General features: G+C 45.3%; 1 protein-coding gene across 1 annotated transcript; it reads left to right on the plus strand.

Moving 5' to 3' along the window:
• Window positions 1-639: 639 nt before the first annotated feature.
• LOC311207624 (solute carrier family 22 member 2-like) lies at window positions 640-13,237 on the plus strand (the record flags this gene model as incomplete). The annotated part of the gene is made up of 11 exons (XM_084283759.1): window positions 640-1,050; window positions 2,375-2,478; window positions 6,510-6,664; window positions 7,569-7,737; window positions 8,560-8,674; window positions 9,232-9,338; window positions 9,502-9,716; window positions 11,321-11,429; window positions 11,696-11,808; window positions 12,354-12,453; window positions 13,171-13,237. 11 exons carry the CDS (start codon window positions 640-642, stop codon window positions 13,235-13,237), a joined length of 1,665 nt encoding a protein of 554 aa, XP_084139885.1.
• Between the last annotated feature and the right edge of the window lie 1,586 nt (window positions 13,238-14,823).

A 14,823-nucleotide genomic window follows, 5' to 3' on the forward strand; every position in this document is an offset into this window, starting at 1 on the left:
TGCCCACAGATGTTTTTGTTCAAATCCACACCTCTGATGCACTGAATCTTTTCCAGTTCCCCATCACTTCTTACATTACTTGACAAAAGCTAATTTTTACAGGGGAAGCAAATGGGGAACAACATGAAAGGACCTTATGTAACCGCAGTTATGGGAACACAATAGAAATCATCCCACACAGCAAAACAGACCAAAGATGCCTCCATTCCTTAAGCGCATGCTCAGGTCTTTCAGTTGCTCATATACAGAGGAGAGAATGACATTGCTTTAGAAATATTTATGATCTCTGTTAAATGGAAAACGCTGGACAAAGGAATCATTGCCTGCCCCATACTGTGCACTGACAGACTGTCAATGACTTGAAATGGCCATAATGTAGGACACCAACTCTTGTATTTCAAGCCTGCCACATACAAAATAAAGCAACAAAAGAAGGCCAAAACATGAGAACCAAAGTTTGTTTAGAAGGGGCATTTGAGAGACAAAGGTTGCAATGCATGGCTTGACGATTGACCATGTTCTTTAATTATTGGTTTGTGGGTTTTGAACAAACACTTCAGCAGTGATTTAAGCTCACAGCAAAGGCAAAAGCTGTGAAAAGCCACAGTTAGGTATTTTAATGAGCTGCAGCAGAGAAAGATGCCAACCCTGGATGACATTTTAGAGGAGATCGGCGAATTTGGCAGGTTCCAAAAGCAAACCTTTTTCATCCTGTGTTTGCTTTCCGCCGCCTTCACTCCCATCTACGTGGGTGTCGTCTTCTTCGGGTTCACCCCCGAGCACCGCTGCTTCAGCCCCGGCGTGGCGGAGCTGAGCCAACGCTGTGGCTGGAGCCTGGCGGAGCAGCTGAACCACACCGTGCCCGAGTGGGGCGGCCACGGGACCGCTTTCGGCAGCCGCTGCAGGAGGTACGACGTGGACTGGAATGCGACGGGCCTCAGCTGCACCGACCCCCTGGGCAGCCTCGCGGGCAACCGGAGCTCTGTCCCCCTCAGCCCCTGCCAGGACGGGTGGCTCTACGACTACCCGGGGACCTCGCTCGTCACTGAGGTAAGGCACGGCTCATCTGACATGATCACTCTTGTCTGCCTACCTTAAACTCACTCAGGTTAGAAAGAGGAGGTGAAATAAGGTTTCCAAGCTGAATTCTGGTTACACGTGATTTAGTATTTCCATAAATCATAAAAATAAATTTTTACTTTTATCCCACCAAATGGTGCAGATTGCTTCTGCAGGTTAAGAGGTGCACAGCAGCTGTGAACTTTGCTTCTCCAGAGCATCCTACATGCTGAACCTTGTTTTAAAAACAGGTGATTGTCCTGGAGGCTGCAATGTCTGAGTTCCTCCTCTTTGGAGGAATCATTGAGGTAAAAAAAAAAAAAAAAAAAAAAAAAAGCAGTACGATTCCTGTCTCCCTAAAGAAACCACTGCTGTAGAGAAGTTCTTCCCCTCTCCCTTGGGTGCGGGTTGGCAGCCTGCCAGTTGTAAATCAGAAGGAGGTTACAGAGCTCCCTTTCAGTGCAGTGAGAGTCAGTCAAAGCCTGGGCTTTTTGCTGGTGCTAGTGAGGAGTGGGACAGACATATTCTTGGCTCGCCCCGGCAGGGCTCATGGCAGCGTGCTTCAAGGTGCTGCAAAGCCACAAAAGAAAGACTCCAGCTGGCAGATCTCAGCTATGCGGGGGCCTCTTCCCCTGCCACACACAAGCCTTGATGAAGGTTCCAAAAAGGAGCTCAGGGATTTACTAAAGACTCCTCTTTGACCTTTATGAAAATTACATCTGGCCAACTGCCTGGCTTCTCCCAGCTGCTGCAACTCATTCATTTTGGCCAGGGCTGAGAAAACATCTCCTCACCCACAAGCAGTGTCACCCAAGGGCAGAGCAGAGCCACAGATGGAGCCTATAGTCCCTGTATACACAGACCTCCACTGGTCCGGCGGCAGCCCCACCACCTCTCATGCCCTGCACCGCTTCCACACAGTGCGATGATGCATGATTAGGAGCAGGCTTTGACATCCATGAAGGAAATGGTGCTGCAAGTGTCCTCCAGATTTCAAGCAGATGTGGGGGAGGAGAGGGTGGGATTTTTCTGAGCTTTTTCATTTGTTCGTTCGAAGAGTCTCTGCCTTTCTCACTCCCTTTATGTGTCATTGCATAATCATTTTCCAGGGTGTAACTTTTCTGCAAGTCTGGGATAATCTCTACAAGCCTTGCAGATGTTATTTATAAGAGATTAGATAGTTTCTTTTTCAGTTTTTTTTTGTTGTTGTTTTCTTTTCATTTTTTTCCCATTGGTTTCTTTCCATTACCCATCCTTGACAAGCCATGGTTTGTGTTGAATATTCCCATTCTTCTAACTGCGCTTGCCCTTGCAGTTTAACCTGGTGTGCGAGGACTCCTGGAAGCTTGACCTCTTTCAGTCATGTGTAAATGCTGGATTTTTTATTGGCTCCATGGTCATCGGCTACATGGCAGACAGGTAGGTAGCGTGCAGGCAGGTGTAAGATGAACTGCTGCCTCTGGTCGTGTTTTCTGCATGTCACTGAATTACATGTATGATTCAAGGAGGAAATGAGTGCACGCAGAACTTGGTTCAAAAAGCTCACGTGTCATGTACAAAGGGGTGGATCGTGGTTCCTAAGCCCTTGATTTCAAAGGCTGTTGTGATCCAGGAATTCATGGAAATGTCACGGCGTTCACTCGCCCAGTGGTTTGTGTGGAATTTGCATACTTAGGAGTGAAGAGATTTTGTTTTCTTTTCCAGTGGCAAACTGCAATGGGAGCTCAGAGTTTGAAATGAAATTGTAACTCCCACACCAAGATTTATTTGCCTATCTTGTAATAAATTTTTTTCACGTTAGTTTTAACACTATCCAGCTGGCCACAAATCAGATTTAAAATAGAAGTGGTTTTGTCAAATGCAGAAATAGAAATAGTTGTTCCTTCCTAAATTTTCTTTGATCCATCCTTTTCTCAGCTGGCTGTATATAGTTGGGTCTAGATTTTATTACCCCTCACATTCTCTTTTCCGAGATAAATGTCATTGTGCCATATATCTGCTCACTTTTTTTTTGTTTTGTTTTCAGGTTATACTCAAAACAAATTTTATGGTTTGTCACTGACCTTCCTGTTCTTCTTTGATGCATTTTTTAGCACAACAGTAAGAGAGACTGGAATTTGGAGAGGTGAAGGTAATGCGGGCTGAACAATGAGACAAAGGCTTCCTTCTCTAGCATTGCCAGTCCATCTTGCAGAAATGTTTTTGTGTTTTCTTTTTTCTTGAATTCTCAGAATTTATGAGAGTGCTGATGTCTACAGCCTTTCCTTCCATGCTGAGCTGGCCCCAAAATCAACTTTGCTGAACAGATATTGCCACAGCTCCCTTCTTTTCACTTTTCTTCCTTCTCCAAGCAGAGAGGAAAACAACAGGAAGTTGCACCACTCTCACTCATAGCAGTTCTGTAGAGTGTCTCACAACAAGGATGGGACTGTGTGTCTTGCTGGTCCCACATCATGTTTTGTTGTATGCAAACACATCTTTGGTTAGGCCGTGAGCACCATTTTTGTGGAAAAAGCTGCTACCCCCATGCTGTCCCCTGACAGGGATGAACATGCTTATGAAGAAATGCATCTATGCATAGGTAGGACAGACCACTTTTCAGTCTGCAGAAAACCATTATCTTACTGTCTGTGAACCAGAGCACATTGAAAGCTCTATGCTTAAATAGATTTTTCATCAGAAGATCCTAATTTATCAAAATAACTCTTTCTGGCCACCTCTTGTGTGCTGCTACCCCTGTGGCAGATAGCTTTCTCAGGTGAAACACATCATATGGTTGCAGAATTACCATAAAGACCCAATGTCCAGTCTTCAGGCCTGGGCTAGAGTCCGTTGTCTGATTTGAAGGATAAAGGTTCACATTCTCAGGCTATTTTTTTGCTTTTCTTCACACATTTTGAAAAATATTGTTTTCTTTTTGCACCAAAAATTTGCAGTAAAACTACAATCTTCTCTGAAATCAGAGCTCTTGTTCTCTGTCCAGTTTTCCAGGCTTTCATACTTGAAAGTATTCCATCCTTTTTCCCAGAACTGATGCTTTGATAATAAGGCACAGCTTATGGGAGCAAAGGACAAGATATGTAGCAGCCATTCTTCCAGGAATGATAGGACATGAAACAGCAGTAAGCAGATCCTGTGGCCATCAGAGGAGCTACTCTTTAAATTCCCTTTCCGGGACAGAGATGGACTAAGCAATAACATTAACTAGCGAAGGCGTTTCTTGGCAGCGTATAGCTATGTGAACCAATGGAAACCAGAAACCTCAATCCCATTTATATTCAATTTTATCTGAAATGCTTTTCTGTGTCAAAATGCTGAAGACTCTTTTTACCATGTCTTATTATCAGGCAAAAGTATGAGAAGACGAGTAGGATATTGTTGATGTTAAGATAATGCAAGTGCTGAGGGGGTTTCTGCCGTTCTACTCATTGGCACTCTCTCCCAGTTCTCTGGGGTCCTAAATCAATACAAGCACCCAAGAGCTCAACAAAATCTCATACCCATAGAAAGTTATGCTTAGGGCAAAAACAACTCCAGAAGATTCCATTTTATTAGATGGAATGGGAAAGAGGCCCAAGTTTTGTGTTTGAAATGTCCATTCTTTCCTCATCAGAAATCAGGCATGCATATGGAGTGCTGTTTTTCCTGTGCTTTAGGTTGCTGCAACATGATATACTCAGGACAACTCCTGACAACATTTTAGGTACTTCAAAGGGAGGTTTCATCAGCTCTTCTCAAATCTGAACTATGCTTCTCCCAAAGGGATTAGACCTTCTCATTTGCTTCATCAGTCTCTGGGCACACTTCCAGGCATGGGTGTCTTGGAAAGGGCACCCCTGTTTCCTGAGGCAGCTGCTGAGGTCAGTGCTAAGATGCAGCGTTTGCACATCTGTCATTCATTGCCAGGGCTCTGGGAAAAGGTCTTCTCAGGAGAGGGTTCTCTCGTGGTCTGATAAGGCTCTCTTTAGCCGGCTTTTAAGACAGAGTCAAAAATGTCTGTATGTCAGACAAAAGGAGAGAAGGAAAGTATGAGAGATTTGATATGCCCATGTTATTGCGGAGAACTAAAGACATTTATTTTGGCTGGTATTTATTATCACGCTATTTTTGTCAGTGGACATTGACAAATTTAATGTTTTTTATAAATCATACTTCTAAGTGAATATTTGTCTCTGTCTGCTAGAGAACAAATGCCTTCCCAGTGCTCTAGCAAGCTTGTTTCTTTTGGAAACAATCTATTCCTGACTATCTGTGAGTCACTGTGACACAGGGAATGACAAATAACAGGGATGTACAAGACCCCCTTCAAGAAAAGCTCAGCATGTAGCAAAGGTTATTGAGAAAATATGTAAAGATAACAGTTATCAAACAATATACACATGAAAACTATTGCAGCTTTGAAAGATGGGCTGAAGAGCTACATCAGAGCATTTCTTGAACTCATTAACTAAGTCATTAACCAGAAATAAGTTATGAGCTGAAAAAAAAAAAAAAAAAAAAAAAAAAAAAGGATGGGAAAAGTTCCCTGAACTTCCATTTCCATCAAGATGAAAAATGCTGTAAAGGGAAGAGTATATCCAGACCACTACTCAAAAAAAGGCGGGGAGAAGGGGGACAGGGACCATCTCCAGCTTCTTCACACCATTTGTTTTTCCATCCAGCCCTGCCTGCGTGGTGGGTGAGCAGGGGAGCCTGGCCAAAGCAGGTTGCACTTGCTTTCTGCCCAAGCACCACATGGACTGCTGGCATCCATCACCAGCCTGTGCAAACTAGAAGACTACCAGAGCTCAGGAATAATACAAAGCAAACTAAAACAAAGATGGTGGCTCCTACATGCTCCCATTCCTCCCACTGATGAGCATCGTGCTGTCATGAATTCTCACTTTCCAGTGCCTAGAAATGGTCCTGAAGCCCTCATGTGGTTGCTCCCCTTTTCAACCATATCTCTGAAGAGATACGGTCCCTGTCCTTTCTACTAAGTCTTGCTTCTGGACTGGACCACTCTGCACACCATCAGCTAGATACCAGTGCTCAGACTGCTGTGGCAATGACATTTCTAAGCAAGCACGGTGGCTGCTTGGTTGAGTGCCTCGCACCTGGGCTGTCCTCCACAGGTCTGTTCCCTGGGAGGGCCCAGTCAGGGTAAGGTAAACGAGAGGAAAGGGACAGGGAAGTGCCTTGGGAAGGGAAGGTCAGCTCCTTAAAAACATCACTGAGTAGATGAGAAAACAATAAATTACTGCTCAGGTCAGGACTTCAGGTGCTAGTAAGCCTTTACTCTCCTTGTACCTAAGAAACCACCTGGAATTAGAGCTGCCAGAAGAAAGCACTTGTTATTCCAACAAGTAATGAGGAATGCCATGAGGAATGCCTCCGCCATTCAGCTGGGGTTTTGTGCAGCCACGAGATGAGCCTTTTTTCCCTTTATTTCTTCTTCTTTCCTTCTGCAGGTTTGGCCGCAAGCTGTGCCTCCTGATCACAGTCCTCATCAATTCAGTCTCAGGGGTTCTCGTGGCCTTTGCACCCAGCTACACGTGGGCGGTGGTCTTCCGTCTGGTCCAGGGACTGGTCAGCAAGGGGGGCTGGCTGACCGGCTACGTCCTGAGTTAGTTACAGCACCTCACAACTGCACCCTCCGGCCATGACCCCCCAGTTTAGCAGCAGGGCTCACCTCACCTTGGGCCCCCAGTATTTTAGGGATCTGTGTATAGCAAGAGCAGACAGGGACCGTGTGTTATTTACTGCCAAAAGCGGGTGTCTATGAGCCAAGCTGTGTTTTGTTTTGTGAGATGTCTGTCTGAGGATTTACAGGCCTGCAGACTTTGTTATCGAGCCTACTCATATTCCTGGAAAGCTTGCTTCAGCTTGTACATATATGAGTAATAACTGGGAGGTGGCCATAGAAACTAGGGAGTGTTCGTACCTGAAGAGTCACATGTCAAAATGGAGAACAAAGTCTAGAGACAAGAACTGGAAATGCTGCAGAGATACCCACGTTTCCAGGAAAGGCAGCAGCAGCAGTGCTGTTGTTGAGAGACAACATTCATGTTTCGCAGATGTTGTGCCAAAATGGCTTTTGCTGCAGCCCAGCGGGGTGAGGCGGGGGCACGGGGCTGCCAGCAGGCGTTCCCAGATAGTCCTCAGCCAGGAGGGGAGGGAGGGAGAAGGCTGTCTTTGCACATGTTATGGGTGAGCCCTGACACCCCTGGAGGCAGGGACAAAGTCCCCAGCTGGACGGTGGAGGCTTCATGGGCAGCCCCAGCTGTGGCAACCTCCAAACAGTGCAAACCATACTTCCTCAGACCATACTTACTCAGAGCAGTGGCAAAGACCAGCTCCTGTGCCAAACCCACAGCCCATACCACATCCTGCTGTGTTTTACCTTCCATATCCATACCCCCACACCAAGCCGCAGGGGCTCCGCATTGTGCAGCCAGTGGCAGCTCAATTTCCCCAGCTCCCCAGCCCCACGCATTTCCCCTGTGTTTCACGTAACATTATTTTTGCAGCTGCGGAATTTGTTGGCTTAAGCTTCCGGAAGACCGTGGGCGTTATCTACCAGCTGGCCTTCACCATGGGGCTGCTCATCTTCACTGCTGTGGCCTACGTGCTCCAGCACTGGAGGTGGCTTCAGCTCGCCGTCACCCTGCCCAATTTCCTCTTCCTACTATACTATTGGTAAGTGTTGCAGCTCCCAGCAACCCCAAGCCGAGCAGATAAAAGATGGAGAATGCACCTGGAAGCTGAAGCTGCTTTGCAGAGGACCGTTGCCTTTGGTAGGACTTCCAAGACTAGATCTGGCATTTTTTGGTCATTCTGTTCACCCTGCCCAGGGGTTTAGCATGAGCCACCTGAGAGCAAGGGACTACCTGCAACACACAGTAATGTGTCTGTGTTTGGAGGCCTTGCCACCCATCACAAAATAAGAAATCATCAGCTTTCAAAAAGTACTTCTAGGTACTGTGAAAAGTGGGATCTTTTAATCATTAATTAAATTTGCTTTGTCTTTAACACCATCTAGTTAACTATTTGTAAAAAAAAAAGAAAAAAAAATGTCAATTTTCCCTAGAAATTATCAGAACCAGATTGAGGAACAGATTTGGTTTAATTATTTTTTCTAAAGTTTATTTTTAACATGGAAGAGCTTAAGGATCAGTTTTGCAGATGTTGTTTTAGCACCTACAGGCTGCGAGTCATTTCTAAAACATATCACACAATCTATCTTAGAGGAATGTTTCCAAACTGTCACAAACTGGTCTTAACATTAAAAAAATAATAATAATAATTAGAAAAAAAGATCAGGCCATGTCATCATCCAAGTGGAGCCCAAATCAGAATACAATCACTGACAGCCACAAATATCATTGAATTCAAGACTGCTCACAGGTATTCAACATACCATAGGATCCTAGCATGAGAAATTCAGTTCCATTTTCATTTTACTTCTAACAGAAAAAATGCATTTTCCTGCCTCATAGATGTCATTCTTATGTGTTGCAGGTGTCTGTCTGAGTCCCCCAGGTGGCTGATAACTCAGAAGCAAAATGATAAAGCCATGGAAGTTATTAAGCGCATTGCCAAGGGAAATAAGAAGCAGCTACCTCTCTCGTTCCAGGTGACTGCACTGTGTTTGCTGCAAACATGTATGCAAAGCTCAGGACTAACAGTGTTCTGAGTTTAAGATTGCTTAGGGCTTAGAGCAGGGAGCAGCTCAGTGACCAGAAGGACAGCAGATCCCTAAAGTAAAACAAGTTCTTCTCTTTGACTGCCAAGGACCCTAACAGAGCATGTTTGAGAGAAGAGGCTTGCAAAAGTAGCCAGCAGGCAAGGAACGTTCTTCCTCTAATTAGTACCAATCAACACACTGTAAACTCTCCCAGTCTCATGACTGAACAGTACAAGACATCCTCATTCATTGTTGTTTAAATTCCTGCTTCATGCCATGCGACAGCCTCATACATGTGGCTGCACGGACATGAGGACTGTCTACATAAATATTCATGTTTCCTTTCCCTAAAACACTTTGGGGAAGTTAATTTCCCTTCAGTTTCATAACTGACAAATCAAACCCCTCATTTTCCCATTAATCTAGAGGAAAATATCCTTGCAGTGGTCACCACCCTCTCCCCTGCCCACTCTAATCTCTTATCCTTCTCTTGCTTGTGTTCCCAGTATCTCAAATCTGAGGATGACGATGGAGAAAAGCTGAAACCTTCATTTCTAGACCTGGTCAGGACACCTCAGATAAGAAAGCATACATGCATTTTGATGTACAGTTGGTAAGGAAATGGATTTGCAGCCCAGATGGAGGTATATTCAGTGCCTTAAATTGGCATCATTGATTTAAGCCTGTTTTGCTCCTGACCAGCTGCAAATCTGAGTTCTTTGCACAAACCCTCTCCCAAAGAGTTGGTCTTCAACCGTACCCTGTTCTCTGCCTAGGTTCATGAGCTCCGTCCTGTACCAGGGGCTCATCATGCACATGGGAATAGCCAGTGGGAACATCTACCTGGATTTCCTCTATTCTGCCCTTGTTGAGTTCCCAGCTGCCTTCATCCTCTTGCTGACAGTGGATCGCATCGGTCGTCGCTACCCGTGGGCTGTAGCAAATGTGCTGACGGGTGGTGCCTGCCTTGTTACAGCTTTAGTCCCAGACAGTGAGTCGTTCAGACCTCCTTGGTCAATGAGTTCTCTCCCTATCTCCTTATTATTTCTCTGGAAACAGAAAGCAATCTTTGTGAACCTACACCATGTCAGTGTTGTGATCCAGCGAAGACAAATACTGTAAAAGCTCATGTATGTCCCAGCACCACCATTTACACCAGCTAATGAGAGGCATGAGAAAAGAAATGAACGTTTCCAAAATGGCATCAAATCAGATAGCAAGTCTGCAGGTGCTAGACCCAAGGCATGCCATGTTAAGTCTACGATTTTTGTCTACCTTGCAAAAGCTAGACAAAAAAAAGCTAATTTGGATTTAAATGCACAGTTCTGGGTGTTCAACCCCAAATCCCTGTTTTCTGCTTCTAACAAGGAAAAATGTAGGGGTGCACACACATACTTAGACACTATCTGGATACAGTAAGTGCTTTCTGCAGTGCTGCTGCCATCAGTGTAGGATGTTGAGCAACCACGGTGACAGGCACTTGGTGTGTATTCAGCTGGGCATTCTCTGCAAGGAGAATGTGTCCCTCGAGGGCAACTGAAAGAAACATCTTTTCTTTCTCTTTATGGAGTATAATTAGGCTGAAACCACAGAAGTTACAGTTCACGGAAGGACAAGGACAAAAACCACAAAGTGTTATGGAAAAATGTCACAGGCAAAAAAAAGCAATGCATTCAGACAGTAGACACTTTAACAAGTGGCTAGGGACTGCAGAGGCACAGACGGGTCCGATGTGCTTGGCTGAGGTGGAAGCCCACAGCTGCTGCCCATAGCTGCAGTCAATGCCAATCACATGGAGCAGCAGCCAGTGGTATGGCTCTAGAGAGGGTCTGAGGAAGGGGTTAGCAGCAGCTATCAACTGGTTAAATGCTGCCCAGGGCTGGATGCATCCCTCAGCTGGGTAGATGAGGGAGAAACTCAGTGCTGCATATGTACTATTTGCTGAAATGGCCGAAAACACAACCTAAGGTCAGGTTGGGATCAAAGAACCCATGGAGAACACAGCAGTGTCCTGGACTGACACCCAGTGCAGGGCTGGGATACTCATTTGTTGGCAGCAGGCATTTGTATATCCAGGTGTGAAAGCAATTGAGAGCACACACCAAGAGAGGGGGACAGCACAAGCTTGTCCCTGTCTGAAAGCCATGAGAAGTCTCTGTGCAGAAGTACAGAGTATCTTGCAAATTAACCGATATCAATGTTAATTTCAAAGATTTCAATGCTTCAATTAAAAAAAAAAAAAAGAAAAGAAAAAAAAAAGAAAAGAAAAAGCAGCTGTGCTCTGTTTAGTTTTATTGCAAGCAGGAAAGGGTGGCTTTGTATAAGCTTTTGGTTAATACTCTGGACTAACCAAATTACTTTGTATTATTGACATCTCTTCTCTTTGACAGTTTTAAATCCCAGTTATTTGCTTGAATCACAAGACAATCATGTTATTTCTTTAATGAATGAAACAGAACACAGTCACGTGCTGTCTTCATGACATTTCATACCACTATAATTACTTTTTTCTAAAATTAAATCTTTAATGCTATTTTAAGTTAAGAAAGAATGCAGTTTTATATTCCAACGTAAATGTGCATAATATCTTTCCAGCTCTTTATTGGCTTAAAATGACCGCAGCTTGCCTGGGCAGGATGGGGATTACCATGTGCTATGAAATGGTTTGCTTGGTAAACCCTGAGCTGTATCCCACTTTTCTCAGGTAAGTGCACCATCTTCTGTTAGGGACTAAAAGCAGCAGGTGTTCCCATGTATCCACTTGAGTCTACTGTAAAGACCTCAGAAATGCCTACAGTGGAAAAAGAAGAATCCTGGGAGCTTAAGGATCAGCTTTACAGATCATCTGTCAAATGACAGAAGCATCATTTAAAATTAAAAGCTCACAAGAAAGCTGTGCAAAACCAGCCGTATACTAGGGGAGAGGTGTTAATGAGCTTTAGCCCAAAGCCTTGTCTGCATCCTTTCCAGGAACCTGGGGGTGCTGGCCTGCTCGTCCATGTGCGACCTCGGTGGGATCATAACACCCTTCATCGTGTACAGATTTGCAGAGCTCTGGCACGAGCTGCCCCTGGTTGTCTTTGGTAAGAGCTACAAGGCCTGTTGGTTTGCCACAGCCTAGATCAGTGAGTCTGAAGTCCTATTTCCCTCCTGTAAAACAAGCGTCGAGTAAAATGCACGCACACCTGTGTGTATATAGATGCATATCAGACATGGCAGGGTCAAAAACTAAACAGAAGGCAAAATGGGCTGGGAGGGCTGCTAGTAACATTTCTTTCATGTCTGAATTAGCTAAAAGTAGGGATGGCAGCTAGCTAGTGTCACCCCCATCCCATGCCAGCTGAACAAGCGGAGCCAAAAGCTGTTTCCTACACGCAAAGCGAGGGAGAAGGGAGGCAGACTGTCTGTGGACCTATGGGCCAGGGTGGCTTTCCAGGCCTCCAGTGCCCCTCAGAGATGACTGCAATTACTCTGAAAAATAAGCATCACTTAAACAAAAATCAAGTGTTATTACCACTCTGAGGAGCCCTCATTCAATCACTGGGGCAGCTGTGTCTAAATGAGAATTAATTAGCAACTTAGAAGTTGCACTGCCCTTGCAACTCCTGCCCTTGCTCTGTCTCTGCAGCTGTGATCGCTTTCATCGGAGGTGGCTTGGTTCTGCTCCTACCTGAGACCAAGGGAAAAACTCTGCCTGAGACCCTTGAAGATGCTGAAAACGTGCACAGGTACGACATGGAGCACAGGCCCAATGGAGTAGGGCAGCTCTCTTTCGCATCAGCAAGGCCTGAGAAGAAAAACTGTCTTGTCACTATCTTCACCAGGCTGCCTTGGTGCTTCACTGCCAGTACGGAGAGACTGGGAGAGGGAAGGGAGCAAAGAGGATGGAGGCAGATGGATAGAGAAAAATATGTGGGGCAGGAATTGAAGAAGCTGGAAAGGGAGCAGCTAAAAGTGGTTCCTCCAAGCAGGGAAAGGCCACAGAGGGCCATGGAGATGCTAAATCCTGGGCAGAGCTCAGGAGCCCTGAGTTGGGGCGTCTATAGGACCTGGCCAGAAAGGGATGGCAATGCAGCACAGGGTAGGACAAGAAGAGGCTGTCTCTAGAAGAAGTTGGCAAGTCCACACATACAGCTATACAACCAGACATTACTTCAGAAAGCACCTAAAATAACAGCTCTTACAGTAGGAAATGCCAAAGTTACTAATGCAACCATTGATATGATTTTCAGACAGCCATGCAGCTGCAGCAAGGCCACAGAAGATCTCCAAATTACTTTTTTTTCCTGCTCTCTTTGAAACAATCTGACCTCATCTGAAAAACTGCCCGTGATGAGATAACCATTACGTTTAGTTTTCAGCGAATGCGAGCATATGGATTGCTTAGTGGATCACGCTCTTTGCCACCCAGAGCTTCACATGTCTTTTCCTTATTTCTTCTGCAGGCAAAAGAGAAGAAAAGAAAATACGATTTATCTCCAAGTTCTGACTTCAAAAGCCACTCCCAAGTAAAAAGGACCCACTTTGCCCCAGACCTGCCTTTGCCTGGGCAGAGGGGCAGCAGAACAGCCCTCACCTAGCGCTGAGGGAAGAGCTGCACAAACACAGCCAGCTCTTCCCTGGCTTGCTCATGCACTGCCAGCGGCCAGAGCTGCTCCCAAGCTGCACGTCAGCTCCTGGATTTCTACTTCAGCCCCTCATGGGCCATCCTTCCCTGAATTTCTGTGCTTTCTGAGTAGTTTAATGTTTCTGGTGTTCCTGGGTATCCAGTAGCAGTGACTCTTACGACTTGGGCAGGACTATCATGAAGGATTTTATTATTTTTAATTATAGCAAACAAAACAAAAAATCAGACCTTTGGGCTGCTCAATTGCCGCTCATTTCTGTAGCAAGCAGGAGTGTATTTGTTCTCCCAACCCCCCCAAATACATTTCATCTGATTTTACATGAAAGAAAGCATGCAGACAGTAGCTGATTTACTGCCACACTTCCCCTACACTCCTGAAAACCTTGGTACTACTTGTCTAAGTCTCCTGATGCTCAGCAGATTCAGCTCCAGCCACCCCGCAGCGAGCACCTCTGCAGAGCGTGCTCGTGGAGCCTGGGGGCATTCAGCAGCATCTCTTCCTGCCCATGTGATCCCTCCTCTTCTGGAGATCTAAATACAAAAATTATAAACACTTATAAGTCCAGACTGGCTTTTAAGTCCAGAACTTGACTGTTAGACAAGCTGGAAAATGAAAAGCAAGGCAAAGAGGAGCTGCAGGCAGCAGAGCCTTAGGACATGGCTCAGGCCTAAGGGGAAGATGAGCCACGAAGGGTCTGGCTTTCTAAGCAGATCTCCATGAATAACATGCTGGAAAAATCACTGCTGTAGGGCTTAAAGTTGAAGATGCTCTCTGTAGTCCTTAGGATCCCCTTGCAATGTGGTTCACATTATGTTCAGCAGCTTGTGTATATTCTGTGGAGTTGGGTTTGTCTCCTAACCAGCCCCAGCTCTGGGAAGAGGTGTCATTTATTCACATTTTTTTTTTACTAATACACTAAATGAAATGTGACAAGTGTATACAGTAGGGATTGGACTGGAGCAAGCTCAAGCACAATCCAGCACACTTACAGTTTTGATCACACTATAACAGGAGCTGGAAATGACATAAGCTTTTCATTGACCCATGAATTGGCAGAAAATCACAGGACACACACAAGACCACCTTGACGAAGCAACCACATTAAGATTATAGCTTGCAGACAATAACCCTTAATGAGTTTGATAGACTACAGAGGCTGTGGCCATGTTTGAAAGGATACAATTAGCAGTGAAGTCTCCAAAGTGCAGCTATGCCAGCACTGGGATGTTTGGATGCTGGTGCTGAAAGCAAGAGCAGAGGACAAGAGGAGTGCTTAGGGACTGCTGCTCTAGACCACATCCGCAGTCAGGCTGTCTCTCAGACAATGCCAGGGAGAATACCAGAAACTTTTTGTCCAGCAGTTATGAATTAAACAGCAATTCTTTCCAAAACTCGGCTACTGTAGGCTCACGGGTAGCCTGAAAATGGAGACATTATGTTCTTCCCAGGCACAGTCTCCTTGTGCTGCAG

The sequence above is a fragment of the Netta rufina genome (assembly GCF_964035555.1).
Source record: "Netta rufina genome assembly, chromosome: 3".
Lineage (NCBI taxonomy): Eukaryota > Metazoa > Chordata > Aves > Anseriformes > Anatidae > Netta > Netta rufina.